The sequence below is a fragment of the Halictus rubicundus genome, chromosome 14, assembly GCF_050948215.1.
Source record: "Halictus rubicundus isolate RS-2024b chromosome 14, iyHalRubi1_principal, whole genome shotgun sequence".
Taxonomy (NCBI): domain Eukaryota; kingdom Metazoa; phylum Arthropoda; class Insecta; order Hymenoptera; family Halictidae; genus Halictus; species Halictus rubicundus.
Genome location: NC_135162.1, coordinates 9,663,867 through 9,683,190, shown reverse-complemented (window position 1 = coordinate 9,683,190; position 19,324 = coordinate 9,663,867). Strand labels below are relative to the sequence as shown.

The 19,324-nt window shown below is 38.2% G+C and overlaps 2 protein-coding genes and 1 long non-coding RNA gene across 4 annotated transcripts in view; 1 reads left to right on the top strand and 2 right to left on the bottom strand.

Annotated features, from left to right (window-relative positions):
- The first annotated feature begins 437 nt into the window (after positions 1-437).
- LOC143360798 (uncharacterized) lies at positions 438-706 on the top strand. Its single transcript, XR_013083347.1, has 2 exons — positions 438-487; positions 543-706. It is a non-coding gene; the product is annotated as an uncharacterized LOC143360798 (long non-coding RNA).
- LOC143360797 (2,3-dehydroadipyl-CoA hydratase) lies at positions 481-2,642 on the bottom strand. Its single transcript, XM_076799927.1, has 4 exons — positions 2,217-2,642; positions 1,896-2,149; positions 1,380-1,674; positions 481-1,293 (listed from the first exon to the last, which is right to left on the bottom strand). Exons 1-4 carry the CDS (start codon positions 2,326-2,328, stop codon positions 1,016-1,018), a joined length of 939 nt encoding a protein of 312 aa, XP_076656042.1. The 5' UTR covers positions 2,329-2,642; the 3' UTR covers positions 481-1,015.
- A 5,817-nt stretch (positions 2,643-8,459) lies between these two features.
- The window catches only part of LOC143361076 (dual specificity calcium/calmodulin-dependent 3',5'-cyclic nucleotide phosphodiesterase 1), a 75,289-nt gene continuing 64,424 nt past the window's right edge, over positions 8,460-19,324 (bottom strand). For both annotated transcript variants that reach the window (XM_076800336.1, XM_076800337.1), the window contains 7 exons: positions 13,274-13,523; positions 12,227-12,484; positions 10,842-11,011; positions 9,756-10,001; positions 9,338-9,564; positions 9,160-9,255; positions 8,460-8,683 (listed from right to left, as the gene is read on the bottom strand). In XM_076800336.1, the coding sequence (XP_076656451.1) occupies positions 8,589-8,683; positions 9,160-9,255; positions 9,338-9,564; positions 9,756-10,001; positions 10,842-11,011; positions 12,227-12,484; positions 13,274-13,523 (1,342 nt within the window). In that variant the 3' untranslated portion in view covers positions 8,460-8,588. The remainder of the gene's footprint in view (positions 8,684-9,159; positions 9,256-9,337; positions 9,565-9,755; positions 10,002-10,841; positions 11,012-12,226; positions 12,485-13,273; positions 13,524-19,324) is intronic.

Sequence of the window (19,324 nt, the reverse complement as noted above, 5' to 3'; positions counted from 1 at the left end):
TTTAGCCATTCTTTTAGTAGTATGTGCCCAAAGAAATAAATTTGTTGAATAGTTCCTCATGTATGCATCTTTACAATCTCAATAATTATAAATTAAGAATATCAGAACCTTTAATTCTGACGAGTCCCGTAAGCCTAGTGTTAAATGCCGAGATATCTAAAAATAACAGAGAGATTAACTATGGCTGGGAATATCCAGGAACTGATGAAATTGAACACGTCCTCTTGGTGAACATCAATTGTCCGCTTAAACTGATACTAAATTACATTAGAAGTGCTGCGCGATTGAATGAAACGGGTAAATTCTAAAGAGATACAGTAAACATTTTTCAACTGTGATAATATGATAATATAAACACTTGCAGATGAATTCGACTTATGCGACGAAGACCATTGTTATCTGAAAAATGTTTCGATCTATGAGCCTCGCGCGTCTGGTTTGAACATCTTCCAGGCAGATTTAACTTATTTGATAGTCATGTATCAACGTAAGTACGCAATCTTTATTCAAAATACCATCTAACTTAACTATATTATTTACAGGGGACGCGAATGATAAAATCATAAATTATGTACCGCTTATGAACGGAAAGGCTGCGAAAAGATGCACTGACATAATAATGAAATCCCAAATTACTCAGAAAAACACCCCCTCTGTTAAATCTACTGTCAAGAAAAACTATAGCAGAAACAAAGTTGCAAATTAGTTACAATAAATTTGTAAGACTACTTGAAATATATTCTCGATTTTTATATATACGTTTATGTACAATCATTATATATACCGTCGTCGACACAACACATCAGTCAATAGTAATTATTAGACTGCGAATTTTTATGGAAAATAAAAATTGTCTGAATTAATTGGAAGATACAGAGGCTACGTAAACATATGTTTCTTTTATTAACAATTTTACTGGGTTGGAAACAATACGACAGTATTTTTAAATGTCTTAAATATCCGCACTCATAAATGCATAAAATCCGCAGTCTAGTAATTAAGTCAAAAATTCTTCTTACAAAAACTCTTTATCTATTTCTTTGATAGTATCATCTATTTTAGTGATATCATAAAATTTTCCGTGTCTTCCTAATCCTTCTGCTACAAATCGTTTTGCCCCATTCACACCGTCTTCGAATACTATATGAGAGCCGTTGTCCTTCTCAAACTGTAATGCCTCTTCCAATTGTTTAGCACAGAACGTAGCATAGTATGCGGACGCACGATCCGCGAGCAGTGCACGTTGGGGAAATTTAACGCAGGACTTAGCAAAGTTAAGTGCATTGCCTAACGCTGTAAATAAGAAGTTATCTTCAGATCGAAAGAAGTTACATATTACGGTAAGCAATTTATTATGAATTATAGCTATTCGATCGTACCTGCACCAGCACTTGTGATTTTATTAGCCAAACCCCAATTGAAAGCTTCTTGCGCATTAACACCTCTACCGGTTAGAATGAGTTCCATTGCTCTAGAGTATCCGATCAAAGCGGGTAAACGAACTGTACCGCCACACAATATGGGAATACCGAAACGTCTATTTAAAAACCCCATTACTGCAGTTGAGTCTACTACCCTTAAATCACACATTAGGGCAATTTCAAATCCCACACCGACTGCGTAGCCATCTATAGCAGCAACTAAAGGCTTTTTACTTAGTTCTATTTTGTCAGCCTGTAAACAGGTATTAATTAGTACAGTATAATAGAATTAATGTGTTATATGTATTCCTTGTCCACGAGAGTAGCAAGTGTTTTCTTTGTCAAACGATTCAGGTCATTGTGAAGTATTTGTAACGCAGATTAGGGGTATCAGGTAGCGGGACACAGACATCTACAAGTTTCTTTGTACTGTCTTCTCGTGGACAAGGAATATATATGAATTGAAATACTTACTAATGGCCCAAATTGAGGTAAAGTTTCCTCATTATTCCCATCGTATTGTGCGATTTCTTTCAGGTCATAGCCGCTACAAAAGTTACCACCGATCCCATGAATCACACCAACTACGGATTTTTCGTCATTTTCAAATTTATCTAATTCTTCCAGGAATTCTTGTATAGTTGCACCATCTAAACAATTCTTTTTGTCAGGACGATTTATACCAATTATAGCTACGCCTTGGTACCAATCTACCAGAATGTTCTTTTCTGAAATGAAATACATATGTAATTATTGCATTGTCATATTATTGTTAAATATTTCTGTACTGTTTACCTTTTTGTTCTTCAACCTGTGCATTTTCAGCTGACGTAGAGGTTAACGTTCTTCTCAAATAACTTCTACAAAACCGATTGACTGTCCTCGAAAAACTATTTAGAGACTGCATTTGTGCTTCTAAATTGCACTCGGGATTCGCTAAACAGCGTAATATGCGTCCGACAAATTCGTTATTTATAGTAAATAAAGGAGATACTTTTCCGGCATGTATATCTTCCCTCAATTCGAATACTTGTTTTCCGCTGGTGAAAAACTACCACGAAAGTTTATCAGTGTTATCTTCAGACATAATAAATGTAGAACTTTTTTCATTCACAGTAACCAGCCAAATATTTAGCATTAACAGTTGCTTATTCAAATTACATACGTAATTAATATTTAATGTGATTTTATTAATTTTATGGCTCGTCTGTGCTTGTACACAGAAGACAGTGGCGCTTCTTGCGGCTAAATCCGGATACTTGTTACCAATTAGTTCTAGAATCTACAGTTTGGTAACGCTAACTTTAAATTAATGGACGTTACCATGTGCGATTACACGGTTATCGACGCGCAATCCACATTATAAGTAAACATTTATATTGTATTTTACCGCAATCATATTATGTGAAAATCAACAATGAATAAATAAAGACAATGTAATGAAAAGACGTATCTGCGTATTTAATTATTGAACCAACAATTTTTAGAAACGGACCGTTTAGCATCGATCAGAACCTACACCCACGGTAGGGTGGAACGTTTAGCCTGGATCAGATCCTATACCACGTCAGAGATAAATCTGTGACATTTATAATAAAAATGGGTCTGTGCTCAAATGTAATGGGGAATCATAATGTTGTCAGCCGAGCAGGGATATTTTTTGCTGCAAAAGGAAAGAATATGACATACCTTCTCGTTCTGGTAAATTTCCTGTTCTTGAAACAAACATTGGAGCAGCTGAAACACCTGCTTCTCCCACCAACCTGTCTTTCACGCAAGAAAATAAGGAACAACAGTAACTAATCGAGTATCTTTTTATTCCTCGTTTAAATTTATGCAGAATACAGTACTAATCATACACGAGGTGTATTTATACTTTGTGTTTATACGTTTTGTATTTAATATATTCTCCCGTTTTTTGTTCTTTACGTGTTTGTTTTTTTTTTCATTTAATTACATCACATCAAACGGACACGGTGCTGAGAAGTTTTATTTGATTATGTACACATCATTTCTTTCATTTTTTTTTTTTTGTTGTTGTTGTTGCGGTAAATTGTGCTGACGAGATCAGCATTGATTTTATTCATCGTGTATGTACGATACGGAATTTCGGAAGAGAACCAAAAAACGGAAATATGTATATCTCGGTCATTATTCGGTGTCTCTGCGTACAGTTTCTTTTTGTTGTTGTTGTTGTTTCTTCGCGGTACATATTCATGTATTATTCAATGAGTAGTCTTGGTTATCGATCAGTGCTTAGATCCACTGACCCGATGAGAAACAACGAATGATAATAGTGAACGTGTACAATGCTTTCGTGGTCGGGGAAGGTGGGGACGGGGACGTAAGAAGTGTTTTCATCTCTTCGCCATTTTGTTTCTCGCTTGTATATAGTATACAAGTGTACTGTAATATATGTGTATGTCCTGCGCGTACCATTTTCTGAGTTGACTTATCTTACGAATTACGATTATTGGTCGAGTATTCTTATCCGAAGCCTCTGTATTATCAGTGTAACATTAATTCCATCGAGTCATCGTGTTATCTTTACAACAATTCCCCTCTCTCCCCTCTCTCTTTCGTCCTTTCTCTCTCTCTGTTTTTTGGATACTTTCGAGGAGGAAGTCTGTTGAGAGGACGTTGTCACACGTTTCCCTGATTCGAAGTACGAACACGGACTCGATTCGCACCCGTTCGATCTACAAGGAAAGGCCAAAGTGTTTGTCCAAAGAGAGATCTAAACGATTATAGTGGCGGCGAGCGAAGACGACCAGCATTAAATCATCAGAAAATCGACAAAGTTCGACACGCGCAAAGAGACTAATCAACGCGAGCATCGCGAAATTAGACTGCAGATTTTTCCTTCTGCGAAGATTGGCTGCATCGAACCGAATAGGAACCGAATAGGGCAAGGGGTCCAATTACTGTGGGGGTACCGATTACTGTGCCTGTGTTAATTATATGTATTTATCTATGCCTGTATTTTTTAATATCCATTATGCTTTAAAAATAAGTACAATTAATACAGGCACGGTAGTCAGTAGTCCCACAGTAATTGGGTCCCTTAACCTAGGAATTTACTTTTTTTTTTTATTTTAGGAGGTTGAATATCGATGCCCTTAAATTCCTAATTGATTTCAGTGATCAAGAAAATTTGTTTACCGATCACTGTTGGGGGACGGTGTCGATTGATTTTTGCGGATTTGTGCGTCTTCGTTCGCGTAAATTCTATCGAAAAATGTTCTCCTAAGCGCGACCATGGTTTCAATGTAAATATCTATCACGCGTTTGGCCCCTCGTCCGCTGCAGAAAGTAAAACGAATTCGTGCCGGGCACGCGAACAACAACGCGCGAAATCAACCGTTGAAAAATTGTATATCTGTTTGTTCCTGTGTTGCGCGCAGGCGATTGCCATCGAAACAAAATATCGATTGTAACAGAACAGAACAGAACAGAAAGAAAGAAAAGAAAAGGAACAAAAAAACAAAAACAAAAAACGGCCGGCTGTCTCGAACAATTCGCGGAAAACACCGTCGCAACGAATCCGAACATTGTGCACAGTCTTATCGGAGTATGACGCCAACGAAATATTATACTTGAATTGTTACCTTTAAAACAGGCTCTTCACCCCCGCCCATTCAAGACTTTTTTTTTTAAATATGTACAATTAACTTACTTGTAACGAAACAAGGACCGTTTGCCTCGGGACGCCGAACCGGTGTCCTCGGTATCGTCGTACAGTGTTTTCTCGATATATGTCCACAACACGGCTCTACCCAGGGACATATATCGGCTAGAAGATACTATTCTTTGATAAACGCTCCACTCGAGTTTTGGGCCACCTCACGGGGCATAGCCCGTGGCGGTGGGGATAGTTCTGGGACTTTTATCGGCTAGATATTTGTCACTTCATACTTTATACTCCAATTTTCGTATGCGGACAGATTATATGTTTTGCAGACGACTGTATAGGGCAGGGGACCGAATTACTGTGGGGGTGCCAGCGCCTATATTAATTATGCTTATTTTCAAAGCATAATGAATATTAAAAAAGAGATATTAAATTTTTTTCTTTAAAATCAGTTAATATATATGTTAAATATCTCTGCTTGTAAAACGACTGTAAACATTCTGTTTCAACGATACTCTCAGGACACTTGTTCAACGTCTCAACGCGTACGAATAGAATCCGAAAGAGACAATTATAGTAAACGAAATAAATACAGGACGGATATGTTTAACTTCAGAGTTAGAGACGTGTTAGATCCTATACGTCCTCTACGACGATAAAATATCTTTTTCATCTTCCCGATAACGCGCGCGCTTAAAGCTAAATGCTTCAGCATCTAATTCTTTGCACGATACTTGAATATTCGCAACGAAGACAGCGAGGATCCTCGATCTCGAAGGATTCACGGAACGCCAGTCGAAATCCAAAAAATTTTATGGCATAGTTAGTCGCATGGGATTTTTCATTTCTTTTTTCTTCTTTTCTTAATCCGATGCACTGCGCGAAAATGATCTGGGATATGCTCGATCTGGTATACGCAAGTGATTCCCGTTCGAGGCGCTGATTCGCATGAATTCGCATTATCGTGACGCTCTTCTCTCCCCTCCCTCGTTCTCTTTCCCTTCACAATCGTATATCTACATATACACGTAGCGTACGTCGAGTAAACATTTGTTGTGATATCTCCATTACATTACATTTACATACATTAAAGCTGCACCTTGATGTGTATACGAATACACAGTTAAAGTAAGTATGTACAGTGACGTGTAGCGACCCCTTATGGTCGTTCAGGTCCGATTTCTCCTGGTCAAGGTCATTGCTGTCGTGGCTTGAAAATAATTTGCATTTATAAGTCTGTGGTTTCTGAAGTTCGTTTTTGGAGACTGACCATTGTGATAGTTTTGGAATTTTGAGTTTTGTATTTTACCGTTTAAAATTTTTATAGGAACGTTCTGATCGAAGTAACCTTTTTAAGTAATCTTTATTCGAAATAACTATTCTGGAGAATATTTGTTCTCCAGCATAACGTAAAATGAAGTGAAATATAATACGAAATGAACAATTGCAAAGAGGAAGTGAAAGTCAACAGAGGTCATTTCGAAAATTGAATTCAAGCAGGGTAAAATGGTCGTTTAGGAGAAATCGAACCTTGGAAAAGAAGCGATTGTTGGTCTTTCTTCTAGGTTTCTAGCTGGTCGAAGTTTTGAAGAAGCGAATGGAAGCTTCTTGCGCGAAAATCGGCTTCCATTACGCGTGCGCGTTGAGAATGGAACTTGGTGTTACGGGGACTTTCGAAATCTCTGCAGCACTGCTTTGAAAATCTCATTATACAAATCTAAAATCGTCGTTTTTCCTTTGACAATAGAGAGTATTAAATGAATACAATGCTACGATAAAATCAGTTCGTACAACTCATTTTTTAACGAGGTTTCAAGTTCATTGATACCTTTTTTTAAACAAAAACTTACACTTTTTATTAGATATTCTTGTAGAGCATGAAAAGACGAATCCAACGAGTATAATGACCATACCGTTTTGATCATTCGATATCGGGATATCCGTGTCTGAAAGGAACACACCTAATCCAAAACCTTACCATTCAGACACGAATATCTCGAGATTGAATGATCGTAATGGTATGCTCACGGTAGTCGTTGAACTCGTTTTTTCATGCTCTACAAGAATATCCAAGAAAATATATAGGGTGGCGTACAAAAAGGAATACGTAGCGATGAAAATGTCAAACAAAATCCACTAAATATGATTGTTGGCAATATTTGATAGAATTCATATATAATAGAAATAATCAATTTGATAGAATTTATATTTAATAAAAATTACTGAACAGAATTTCGAATAGAACTGATTTTACTAAAATAGAATTGCTTGGTTGCCGAATCCTCTCTCATCGTACATTGTACTTCTTATCATTATCTTTCGAGATGTCGAGTGCTCGCAACGAACCGACCAATATCACGAATTCGAGATTTCGAGTTGCATTTTCAATAGACGTTTCTGCACAATGAAAGTCCCCGTCATTATGGACAAAATGTATGCTCGCAAATACACACTAATTGTAAGAAAAACAGGTACGGATAAAGACAGCGTTCCAATGGCAGAACACTATGATGAATCCTCGCCAACATAGTGCTCCCTCACTCACTAGCACTTCATCGAGGACAATATTGTGCTCTAAGTACGTTCATATGTTTCTCTCGCTCAGTGCGTGCTGGGTTTTCCACTATTCTCTGTTAACTTTAGGCTACGTGTACGTTTTTGGGAGCCCGGCAAAAACTATTTCACTATGGTTCTCTTCATAATAGTTACGCAGTAGCATGTAGCTATTCGAGATGCCGAAAACAAGCGGAAATCGACGCCATTGCGGCCAACATTGTTCCCATGAGTTTCAATCGATGTAAAAACATTGTTCCACACGTATGCATTGTTATCTCAAAAACCATTAAGACAAAAAAGTGTGAATATTTAAGGAATTTAAAGACACTGTCATTTTCGACTCACTAAAATGATTAAAAAAATATAAAATTGTTAAACAAAAGTAGACCTTGTTACCCGCATTGGAAACTGCTAGATTTTGTTATACTGACGATGAGCAGGCCATTTTGACAGAGTCGGGGCCATTTTCCCAGATTCGGGGCCATTTTGACTGCTTGAGGGCCATTTCCACAGCTCCAGCAAAGGCGTCGATTTCGCGGAAGATTGCAAACAAAACGCGACTCATTCTTCACGAAAGCGTAAGAAAAACCGGAAAGCCTCTATGTACAAGTCCGCAAGCGTTGTGCGAAAATCGCGGAAGATCATGCTAATCAGCGGGAGACGTTTTGTCGTCTGATGAGGGACACTGATCGGACACGCGAAGGTACATCGATGAGAAGGCGATCAATTGTTGGTAGCGAGATCAATGGAACGTCAGACGGTGACAATGGAACAGGATCACACGTGACAAAACAAACGGTTTGTGTATAAATAAGTCGTGGTTTTGTGGACTTTCTTAATCGTACGCTTGACCTTCGACGTTCGCTCGAGCATCGGGAAAGACCGGTATCCTTTCGGAGCATGCAACACGGCTACTCATGTTACCGCCGTAGCCTAAAATTACATATGTTCTTGAAAAACAGAACGGCCCTCCGGATTTTTCATTCCTCGGACGCCTCTTGCTGCGCCGTGTCACCGTCCTCGCGGTTTTCGTTCGCTTTCTGTTCTTGTTCCTTCTGCGCCCTCGCTTCGGCGTCTGTGAAAATGTTTATTGTTCCGTTAAAAACTGTGCAGGACATGGCAGAACGGTATAGTACACGTTAGTTAATCGTTTCTCTCGGTTACACTTCGATTTATCGGATTACAGTGTCTCGGAGAGCTTGAAACTCGATTGACGAGATGTGCAACATGATAGAAAATTAGTTATATCTTTGGTAAAACATTTTTCTCCCTCGTGAAACTGTTACTAACTCATTGCTGACGTTTTACCGATTAAAATGATACCTCACGCGATGCAGTTTGGCCCGTATTTGCGCGTTTAATACGCGACAAACTAGAACCTCTACTATCCGAACTAGATCAGACAAAGTTCTTCGAGAGAATTTTGGAATGTGTTCCCGTAGGAATTTTTGGACGTTCCAGGTCCCAAATGAAAGGTGAATGATCGCATTTTGTGATAGAGGCGATTTGGTTTAAAAAGAAAAGGTGAATAAATATTAATTGTATAATTACCTCGAACAGCTTGTTCCTTCCAGATTTTCTTGTTTTCAGCCAGACATGGGATCCAAGGCTTTCCAATTTTGAATCTCCTGGCCTCCGGATTCGATCCTGGGAATGATTTCTCGGTTGAATAGGTGTGAATTAATGATCGCGTTCTATAATACTATTAAACTGTGACAGAGACACTCACCGTTGTTGGATTCATCTACGCCCTCCTTAGCGTTCAGCGGTGTGAGAACCGTCTCCAACATGTCGCTGCACACCTGCATGCTGGGTTCGACGATAAACTCGATGAATCCTATTTGCGATTCCGCCACCAGAGTATTGTTACGATCGCACAACGGGGAAAACGGCAATCCGAGTGCTCGTTCCTTGTCACCCTGACGGAAGAACTCTTCCAGGAGCTGCATAGTCCATCTGCATATCAGACGGAGAAGTTACGTTTTCTACAGGTTCATTTTAAACTAAATTTATACAAAATTGTGGTACGTTACAATCAAATCAAGTCGTTCAAATTAAATATTCGTGGGCAAGATAGGTTTATTGTTAAAAGCAGTAGTGCACTAAGAGTTTAAGAATACAATGATTATTTGATTATAATGTTTTACCTGTGATGAAGGTCCCATCTTTTGGCCGGATGTGAAATATCGCAACAATGGAGGACAAGGCTGACTGCTTTGCTTTTGTCAACGCTAGGTTCTGCCAGGCTTAGGATATTCTTCATATTCTTCAATTGTTGGAAATGAAAGCTCATGTCAGTTGCAAGGACCATGTCGATGACGAGCGAACGAAATTCTCTGAACTCCTCCCTCGAGAGATTTTGCAGTATGTTGCATTCGTCCTCCTTCAATATCCTGAAAAATGTCAAATCAATCGTACACGTTACCGTTGGATTTTCAATTTCAAGGTTTTTAGTGACTAGGCCGAGAATATACTATACTTTTACTATACTATACTTCTACTATACTATACTTTTACTTAGTATACTATACTTTTACTACACTACACTGTACTATACTATACTATATTTTTACTACACTATACTGTACTTTACTATGCTATACTGTGCTATACTTTTACTGCACTATACTGTACTTTACTATACTATGCTATACTATACTTTTACTACACTATACTATATTTTTACAACACTATACTGTACTTCACTATACTATACTATACTATACTATACTATACTATACTTTTACTACACTATACTGTACTTTACTATACTATGCTATACTATACTTTTACTACACTATACTGTACTTTACTATACTACACTATACTATATTTTTACAACACTATACTGTACTTCACTATACTATACTATACTATACTTTTACTACACTATACTGTACTTTACTATGCTATACTGTGCTATACTTTTACTGCACTATACTGTACTTTAATATACTATACTGCACTTTACTGTACTACAGTACTGTTAGATGTGTAGAATACTGAACGAAAAAAGAAACGAAGTCATGCCTGTGTGGCAGCAGCCAATAACCATCAGCCCAGCGAAATCACGGAAACGCGACAGCGGCCGTCAACATGATTAACGCAAGACTGACGAGCCGCTTGATTCTCGAATGGAAACGGGGCTAGTAATTTACAATTAGCAGGGAGCAAATCGAAACGAAAATGCCTGGAGGGAAATTGTAGGCGTTTTCGACGGTGTTCGCACGTACCGGAAGCTTGCGGAGATGTGGTGATTTTCCAGCACAGCTCTGTCATTGTATAGAAGCGCCGTATCGCTGCCGGACATTACGTGGAAATTGTTTGTGGTCCCAGTGTGCTCGTAATCGTGAATAAGCGCCGCCACCAGGGTCGCGAAAATCTCCAAGTCGGTCAGCCAATTCTGCGAACAAACGTGCCCGAATATACACTGTGCATAATTCGAGAGAGAAAGAGAGAAAGGGGGGGGGGGCGAGAAGCGATTCCGAAAGAGCAAACGGTACATAGCGATAGCGGAGAGCTACAAAACACCCGGGGATTAACTAAAACTTATTTCCCGGCTTCTGATCCCCGGAGGGGTTTCGCGCGATTTCGCGAACGTTTCGCGAGAGGAGTATGGTTGGCGGTGGTCTCGGAACTTTTAAGCGAAAAACTTGCCACGAGTTTTCTTTTTTGAACGCGCTGAAAGATTGCGCGCGACTCAATATGGACGGATAGAGGATTTCTCAAGTTTGAACGGAATTCGTGTAGTGGTGGAATTAGAGGACTAATTAACTATTGCAGTGAAGGTTCTAAGAAAAACTTAGACCGTTTTCTTAGACCGCACAGTCCTACTATTGTTTTCTTTTCGTGACCCGACCGCGCCGAACGCAGAAAAGGACGGCGCGTGTAAACACGGATCGCGCGGTCGAAGGGGCACAACACACCGTCACCATTAAACACAGTGTATTAAATGATACCAGCAATACAGTGTCTTCAATGATTTTACTGTTTCGATTGTCATCGTTACCGAATGTTATTTTTATCGTAAAAACATAAAGTCCGTTTATAAAATAAAAATTTCTCAGTTTTACACGATAAATACTGCTATACTTTTCTGCGCCCCAGCAATGGAGAGCAAACCACACGACCGGAACAGCAAAAATTCTTTAGCGACTAAGAGCACGGACATACGACCGCAAAAACGTTAAATTGCACTGTAATTGCAGTGAAGCATCATCCATCAGGCAAGACAATGTACATTCCAGAAACCGGCGACGTCGTGTACTATTAAACTTGCAACTGAGTTGAAGCATGGACAGATAACAAGATACGTACTGGAAGAATTTCCACACTGTTCATAAAAATTAAGAATATCCACACTGTGCATCAAAAATTAAAAATTTTCACACTTTATAAAAATTAAGAGTATCCAGACTGTTCATAAAAATTAAGGATATCCACATTTTATAAAAATTAAGGATTTCCACACTGTCCAAAAAAAAATTAAAAATTTCCACACCTTGTAAAAATTAAGAGTATCCAGACTGTTCATTTAAATTAAGAATACCCACACTGTTTATAAAAATATTTCGTAGCTTGAATATTTGAAGTATTGTAACTGTGTTCGAGGGCTTACCATGAGACCTGTTTGACACAAGATGTAGTGCATCGTCTGAGCGACGTCTGCAGCGTGGAGATTATTGTGATAAGGGTTCCGATGCCTGCAATAGCCCTCCTCGACTCTTCCCAAAAAGCACTCCAACACTGCGGGAGGTACTTTGAATTTGTGGATCATACCGTATCGATTCAGTAGATCGTAGCCGAGATACTTGACCGGAGCTCCCATCGCAGCTTCGCTCAAAGAAAACACGTCGAATGACCAGTCGTCCAGTGTCTTAAACAAAGAAATGTTCGTTCGATCTTTGCTAGAACACAACAGAACTTAAGGTGACCGCCTATAGTCATGAAATAATTCAGGATAGTCGGGAATTTAGAAGACATCCAAGATTAGAGGGTTCAAGGGTCCACAGTAGTTTAGGAAAGTTTCCGAGGATCCATTATGTCTAAGTGTACCGATGGAGACTGATGTCACAAGTGTTTCAATCTCTTGACATCCATAACTTCCTCAAATCTCCCGAGACTTCGAAGATCAAGGACCTCTTTCCTCGAAGTTTCGGAATTTCTAATTTTGAACATGCTACATGAGTTGCTGCGCCCGTTAACTATTCTGATCTAGATTTGTAATTTCTCAGGCATGTTTTGCAATTTAAAAAAGTATCATGTAGAAAGAATCTCCTCTCTAGATGATATTTCAAGGTTGTCGATACTTTTCTATACGACACCCTATACATCTGCTTCGATATTCTTGTAGACTGTCAAAAGACGAATCCAACGAGTATAATGAACATACCATTTCGATCATTCAATCTCAAGATATCCGTGTCTGAAAGGAACACACCTAATCCAAAACCTTACCATTCAGACACGAATATCTCGAGAATGAATGATCGTAATGGTATGTTCATTATACTCGTTGGATTCGTCTTTCCGTGCTCTACAAGAATATTCAAGAAAATATACAGGGTGTCCTATAAAAAAGTACCGACCACCTCGAAATCTCGTCAATAAGTTACCTTGGGAAAATCCGAGTAAATTCTTGAACAAAGAAGATTCTGCTGTCTACCTTAAGTACTTTGACCACTTCCTGCGGGAACTGCATCATCGCAGTGCTGGTGACCCGCCTGTAGATCCGATCCACGAAGATCCCAGCCCTGATGGCGTGCGCCACCGAACGGAACTTAGGCTTCTCATCGGCCTTCCGTCTGGTGGTCGCGAGTTGCCTGGTGAATGTCGACGCCAACCATTCCCGCACTTCCGGCGGCACAGCATCCGGTTGAACTTCGGATAGTTCATCATCTTCGTCGGCCAACCTCCTAAGAAAAATCATTCGCTCGTTATCGATTTGTTCATCGAATAAAACCGCAGACGCGCGAACAGTCCGATCGCGACGAACGTTCCTACCTTCAAAAGCTACACTTTTAAAAGAACAGAGTCGGGTTACTTCCGCTAAGCATTCGTCACCCTTCTGTCTCAAAATCTCATAATCGAGCACAACAGAAAATACACGCATCATGGATCCCTAGGGGCTACGTACTACCCTTGTCTTTTGAAATGACGATCGAACGGTGAGTGAAACAGCGAGATTTGGTTTTTGACAATTTCGCCGATCGTGGCTGATGCGTTAAAAGTCGATTCGCACGCATATTGGAAATGATGTACAGTGAATCCAAAAAGTATTCGAACAATGTGCTTTCGATTCTCGAAAAATCGTCGACATTCAAATCGTGTTAATTTCGTGAAAAATAATAGTACAGCAATGTACCTGGGCTCATTTTAAAGCTTGAAGCCTCTACTTTCGCCACCAATTATTCATTTTTGTCTAAGATATTTATACCGGACACAGCGACTGGGAAACTGAAGACACCTTTTCGGTCCAAAATATAACAAATTGGAACGTCTGTAGAAACGTCGAACATTTTTTTTTTGGAACTGAATCCACCGTAGATTTAAAGATCGAACATTCCTCTTTGCAACGAGTGCTTAAAACTTGATCTACGATTTTTTCTAGTCGATTTATCGAGTTCTGAACGAAAGGTGTACCGCCATCTTTGCAGTGATGAAGGCCTTGCAAGACGAAACTTGTTCCTCATTTTTGTTCCATAAAACAGAGAAAAAAAATCGTACTTCAATTTTCAAGGTCTCGTTGTAAAGCGGAGGCTTCAATCTTAAAATCTGTGGAAGATTCATTGACGAGAAAAATTTTTTGATGCCTCCACAGACGGTTCAATGTGTAGCATTTTCGACCAGAAACGTGTCCCCGGTTCTTCACCTGCTACATCGTGGACAAATATTCTGGAAAAAATTGATCGACGGTCTCCGAAAGTAGAGATTTCGAGCTTTGAAACGAGTCCAAATTGATTATCGTACTATTTTTTTTTGACGAAGTTATCGTAGTTCAAATATTGACAATTTCTCGGGAATCGAAGAACCGTGCAAACACTGCCCTCGGCTCCGCTGTGTATGATCGCAGATGGGAGTCCTGTGTGCAAACTGTCAACGGTAAAATGTAATTTATTTCTCTTTGATGAAGAGAATTTGTCAGAGACACTCTGTCACAGACAGGTTCGCGAAAGGTAGAATTTTTATATTCGCGTTTATCGTTTCGCTGCTTTTTCTTCAATCTCGTTGGGATTTTGCTTTTTACTGTTTTTCACCCTGGTCGGATTCGATCTTTACGGCTCGCGATCCATTTGCGGAATTGCACGGCTGTTTTCCGCGAGTTTTTGTACACGTTGAAAAATTGATTAGATTCTATTTTTTTTTTCCTTCTGTGACTTGTACGCCGAGAAACATTGATTGGTTTCGATTGGTACTAAAGGATCAGTCGGAGACTCCGACTGATAGGGTTCGCATCCGTCGTGCTACCAAGATATTGTAGCCTAATTGTGTAGAAAGGTTCATCATGTTTTTGGACAGTATCGTGATATTTTTGTGTACAGTGAAACGTGTAGGTCGAGTTTCAATGTGTTCGATGCAGTGAAGATAAGAAAATGGTGCTGAAGCGATGCAGATAGATACATTACGTTTGATACTGACAGAATACAGACTAGGGTAAGGGGCCCAATTACTGTGGGGGTACCAATTACCTTACCTATACTAAGCATAATGAATATTACAAAAGAGATATATAACATATCAACTAATTTTAATGAAAAAAATTTAATATGCCCTTTTTAATATTCATTACGTTTTAAAAATAAATATAATTAATGTAGGCACAGTAATCGGGCCCCTTACCCTGTACACTGCATGATTCGTATGATAGAATAGAAACAATGGAACTAAACATTGTTTTACACTAGCATTACTGAAATTTTCGAACGAATGAATAAGTATGAATGAATGTTTATAGGAAGATCATCAGTTCACGCATCGATTGCAATCTGATCACGGTATTAACGGTAATTTTTCTACAATAGTTGACAAGTTTTCTTCAATGTCAAGATTGGTAAGTATAGTAGGGGCTTTGGGAGGTTGGGCACATTTATGCTGGTTGTATAATTTCAATGCATTTGGATTCCAACAAAGTGCAAGTTATGGGGAGTTTATGGGGTTCGTGGATGGAATTCTACACAAATGGAACGCTGGGTACAGAGAAAATGTTCATGAAAATGTTTCATGTTCAGATAATCTGCATGGTACAGTATGGACAGTAATTTGTCTAAAGTTCCGAAAATCGGCCAAATCCAATTGAGCCGAAATTTGGTAAGTATGTTCATTTTGCGTTAAAAACATGTTTCCCAAAAGGACTTATGACGACTCGAAAAACTGTATTTATCATACTAATATCATTTCCTACTGGACGGTACAAATTCGTCGGTAAGGTAGAAAATTATACTGATAGGATGAAAAAATTATTTTCAAGTCGCCAAAAATCCTTTCGAGAAACATGCTAATAAATATGCTTAAAATTATGTTCCTATTTGATTTTTGTGAGAATGGCACCCGAGAACAAAATGGCATTCCGTATTGTGTACCGAGGCTTTTAAACGAAGCATAGAAGTATGATTGGATACTGACAGAAATGCTTGAGAAAGCCTCGGAATCGATTTTAAAAATGGCACAGGTCGAACATAATGGCATTCCACATTTGGCCACTTCCTTCAACCTTCAAATCCGCGGTATTGGATCCAGAAAGATTATGCCCCTCCCGCAGATGTCCAAATTACATTAGAAAATCGATACAGGATATTGGTTAGCTTCTTTTCAGACTTCAAGGTTGACCCAGAGAGAGAGAGAGCTACGAGAGAAATCTTCGACGTCATATATAGATCACTATGGCACCGGATAATAGATATTACACTATCGACCTATATGTATAGCTAGCTACCATCTCTGAATCCAGCGTTTCATTTTTTTGAGTGCCGATTCCAATTACTTTTGCATCCAATTGGTACGGAATTGTAATGTCTGAATCAATGGGACTCTTCTCAACAATAAACGGGGTCGATGAATTCATTTTTCTTCTTGCTACGGCCGTTGTGATTGGTTCAGGCAACATTAATCGGTCTACAGTCAATCCAAAAAGTATTTGCACGATTCTTCTAAAATCGTCGATGTTTAAACTATGATAATTTTGTTGACAAAAATAGTAGAGCAATAAACCCGGGCTCATTTTAAAGCTAGAAGCCTCCGCTTTCGCAGACCAGACTTAATTTCCCTCCAAGAAATTCTTACCGGAAGTAGCAGAGTGGGAAACCGAGGTCCAATTTTCCCTGGAAAATGCTGCTACTTCAAACATCTCCAAAACCTTTCAAAAATTTTTCTCGAACATGAAAGTTCCTCAGATTTGAAGATGGAAGCCTCCTCTTTGCAACGATGCCTTGAAAATTGATGTACGATTTTTTTTCACTGTTTTATGGAACAAAAACGAGGAGTAAATTTGGTTGTTGCAAAAGCCACCATGGCGTAACTTGTACTACCGTAAAGCTCGATGAAACGATTAATTAAAACTCGTGCATCAATTTTTAAGGGCTCGTTGTAAAGGGGAGGCTTCAATCTTGAAATCCTTGGTGGTCCCGGTCACGGAAAAAGTTTTTTAAAGTTTCCACAGACGTTTGAATATACAGCTTTTTCGCGAAAAACGCCTCTTCGGTTTCTCGCCCGTTACATCATGGAAAAAATAGTTACAATAAAATAAACGATGGATTACGAAAGTAGAGGTTTCTAGCTTCAAAATGAGTCCAAATTTACTATCGTACGATCATTTTTCACGAAATTATCACGGTTCAAATGTAGGCAATTTTTCGAGAATCGTGTAGTCGGTAAATAATTCTTGGATCCACTGCACATGTATGCATACGTACTGTAGTAGTAGAGTATACACACATATTGGTAAATATGTACATAATTACAAGGATTTGATTGTTTAAAGGGCAGACGGTCGGGGGAAAACTATGTTGTTAAGTCTGCACATGTTGCGAAACAGTTGCGATCAAGTGTAATGTATGTGCATGCGTTTGTATTAATAAACAATTGTAAAAAAAACGAAAGAAATAATTGGATGGGTGGTCATTAACATCGATATAGTATGTACTTACTGTATTGCAGAGACATTTGTATGTATCTTTGTGGAAAGTTTCGAATGGATACTCGGAATGTTTGTTTAGCGGTGATTAATGTTCCGTGCGGTACGCGATGTGAATTGTAAATTTGTTTTAAGCAACGCGAGACTGTAAACACGCGAGCTACGCGAATTTCGTTTATTGACTTCGTTTGGATCAGGGCGAGGGACCTAATTACTGTGAGGGTACCAACTATCTGTGCCTATATTAATTATACTTATTTTTAATGCATAAAGAATATTAAAAAAGAGACATATAATATATTAACTGATTTTAATGAGAAAAATTTAATATCTCTATTTTTATATATCCATTATGCTTCAAAAATAAGTGTAATTAATATAGGCACGGTAATTGGTACCCCCACAGTAATTGGGTGTCCCTCACCGTATGGGTGGGTTATGGGACATGGTCATGCTGATCATGCTAACCTCTTAACTGGGTGACATTCAATTATGAATATTTATCAAAGTGTAAATGAGAGATAAGTAAAATTGTAGTACAAGTTTTACTGGAATTAACGCTAGCACAATGGAGTTTATTGTACTGTTAGTTTATTACCATGAACTATAGTTTATAATGTATAGACTCGAAATAACTTTTATGTGAGCAATATGCCTGAATAATTATTTCAATATAATAATTGTGTGAAATTCTTCACTTTTACTACTTCTAGTTATTAAATTAATCAATTCCTCAAAGTTCAGTATTTTTAATATAAGTATTCCACTTTAAATTTCGCATGATTATTACATCAGAATTTAATTCAAGCACATTACTTGTATAATGCAGTTATAATTGATAGAATATATTAGGATATATGTTACGACAATATGAGAGTCTATAGTCTACATAATGAACATTATAATATAGGTTCTATAATATTAAAGTATGTAGTTTGTTACAATAGATATTGTAATATGTATTATTATCACCAATATGGATACTATGACATAACGAAGTGAAAGGACTAAAATAAAATAAATGAAATGGCCATTTTTATTTAATTAAAATAAGAATGGCAAATGATAAGAAAGAACTCAAATAATGAATCAACTCGTCATCCCAGGTTAAAAGGTTAATTCCGCACGTCCGCTAATAAATTTTCATACATGGTAAAATTGTTGTTATATTACACAAAATTGCTGCAAACGAAGCAAAAATCCATTGAAAAATTCCAAGGCAATTTGCAGAAAAATTAAAAGGGGTACGAATTCAAAGGGCTTCGCAGACTCGGCAGACAAAGGCTTAAATAAAATTAGACGAACTAAAAACTGCAACAAGCTTCGCTCTTCAAAATTAGGTTTATTAAAATTACGGGTTCCAATATTATTAATTTAAAATTATTCAGATTCTAAGGACGCATACTTTGAGAAATCATTTAGCAAATTTCTCTGGGGATATATTATTTTTAAAATATTTCTAAAAATGGTTGTTATTTTTATAAAGCACTGCAAAATGGTCACATTTAGCGCTGCGTGAACCTAGTGTTAGAAGCATAAATTCTCGGAATCGCGAGTTAACCCTTAGCCCTCAAAATAGCGCCACTA

Coding starts and splice junctions, on each gene's coding strand:
- LOC143360797 (XM_076799927.1), bottom strand. CDS start 2,328: ATGCAGTCTCTAAATAGTTTTTCGAGGACAGTCAATCGGTTTTGTAGA. Junction 2,150..2,216: donor ACAGGTTGAAGAACAAAAAG/GTAAACAGTACA, acceptor ATTTCATTTCAG/AAAAGAACATTCTGGTAGAT. Junction 1,675..1,895: donor TACCTCAATTTGGGCCATTA/GTAAGTATTTCA, acceptor ACCTGTTTACAG/GCTGACAAAATAGAACTAAG.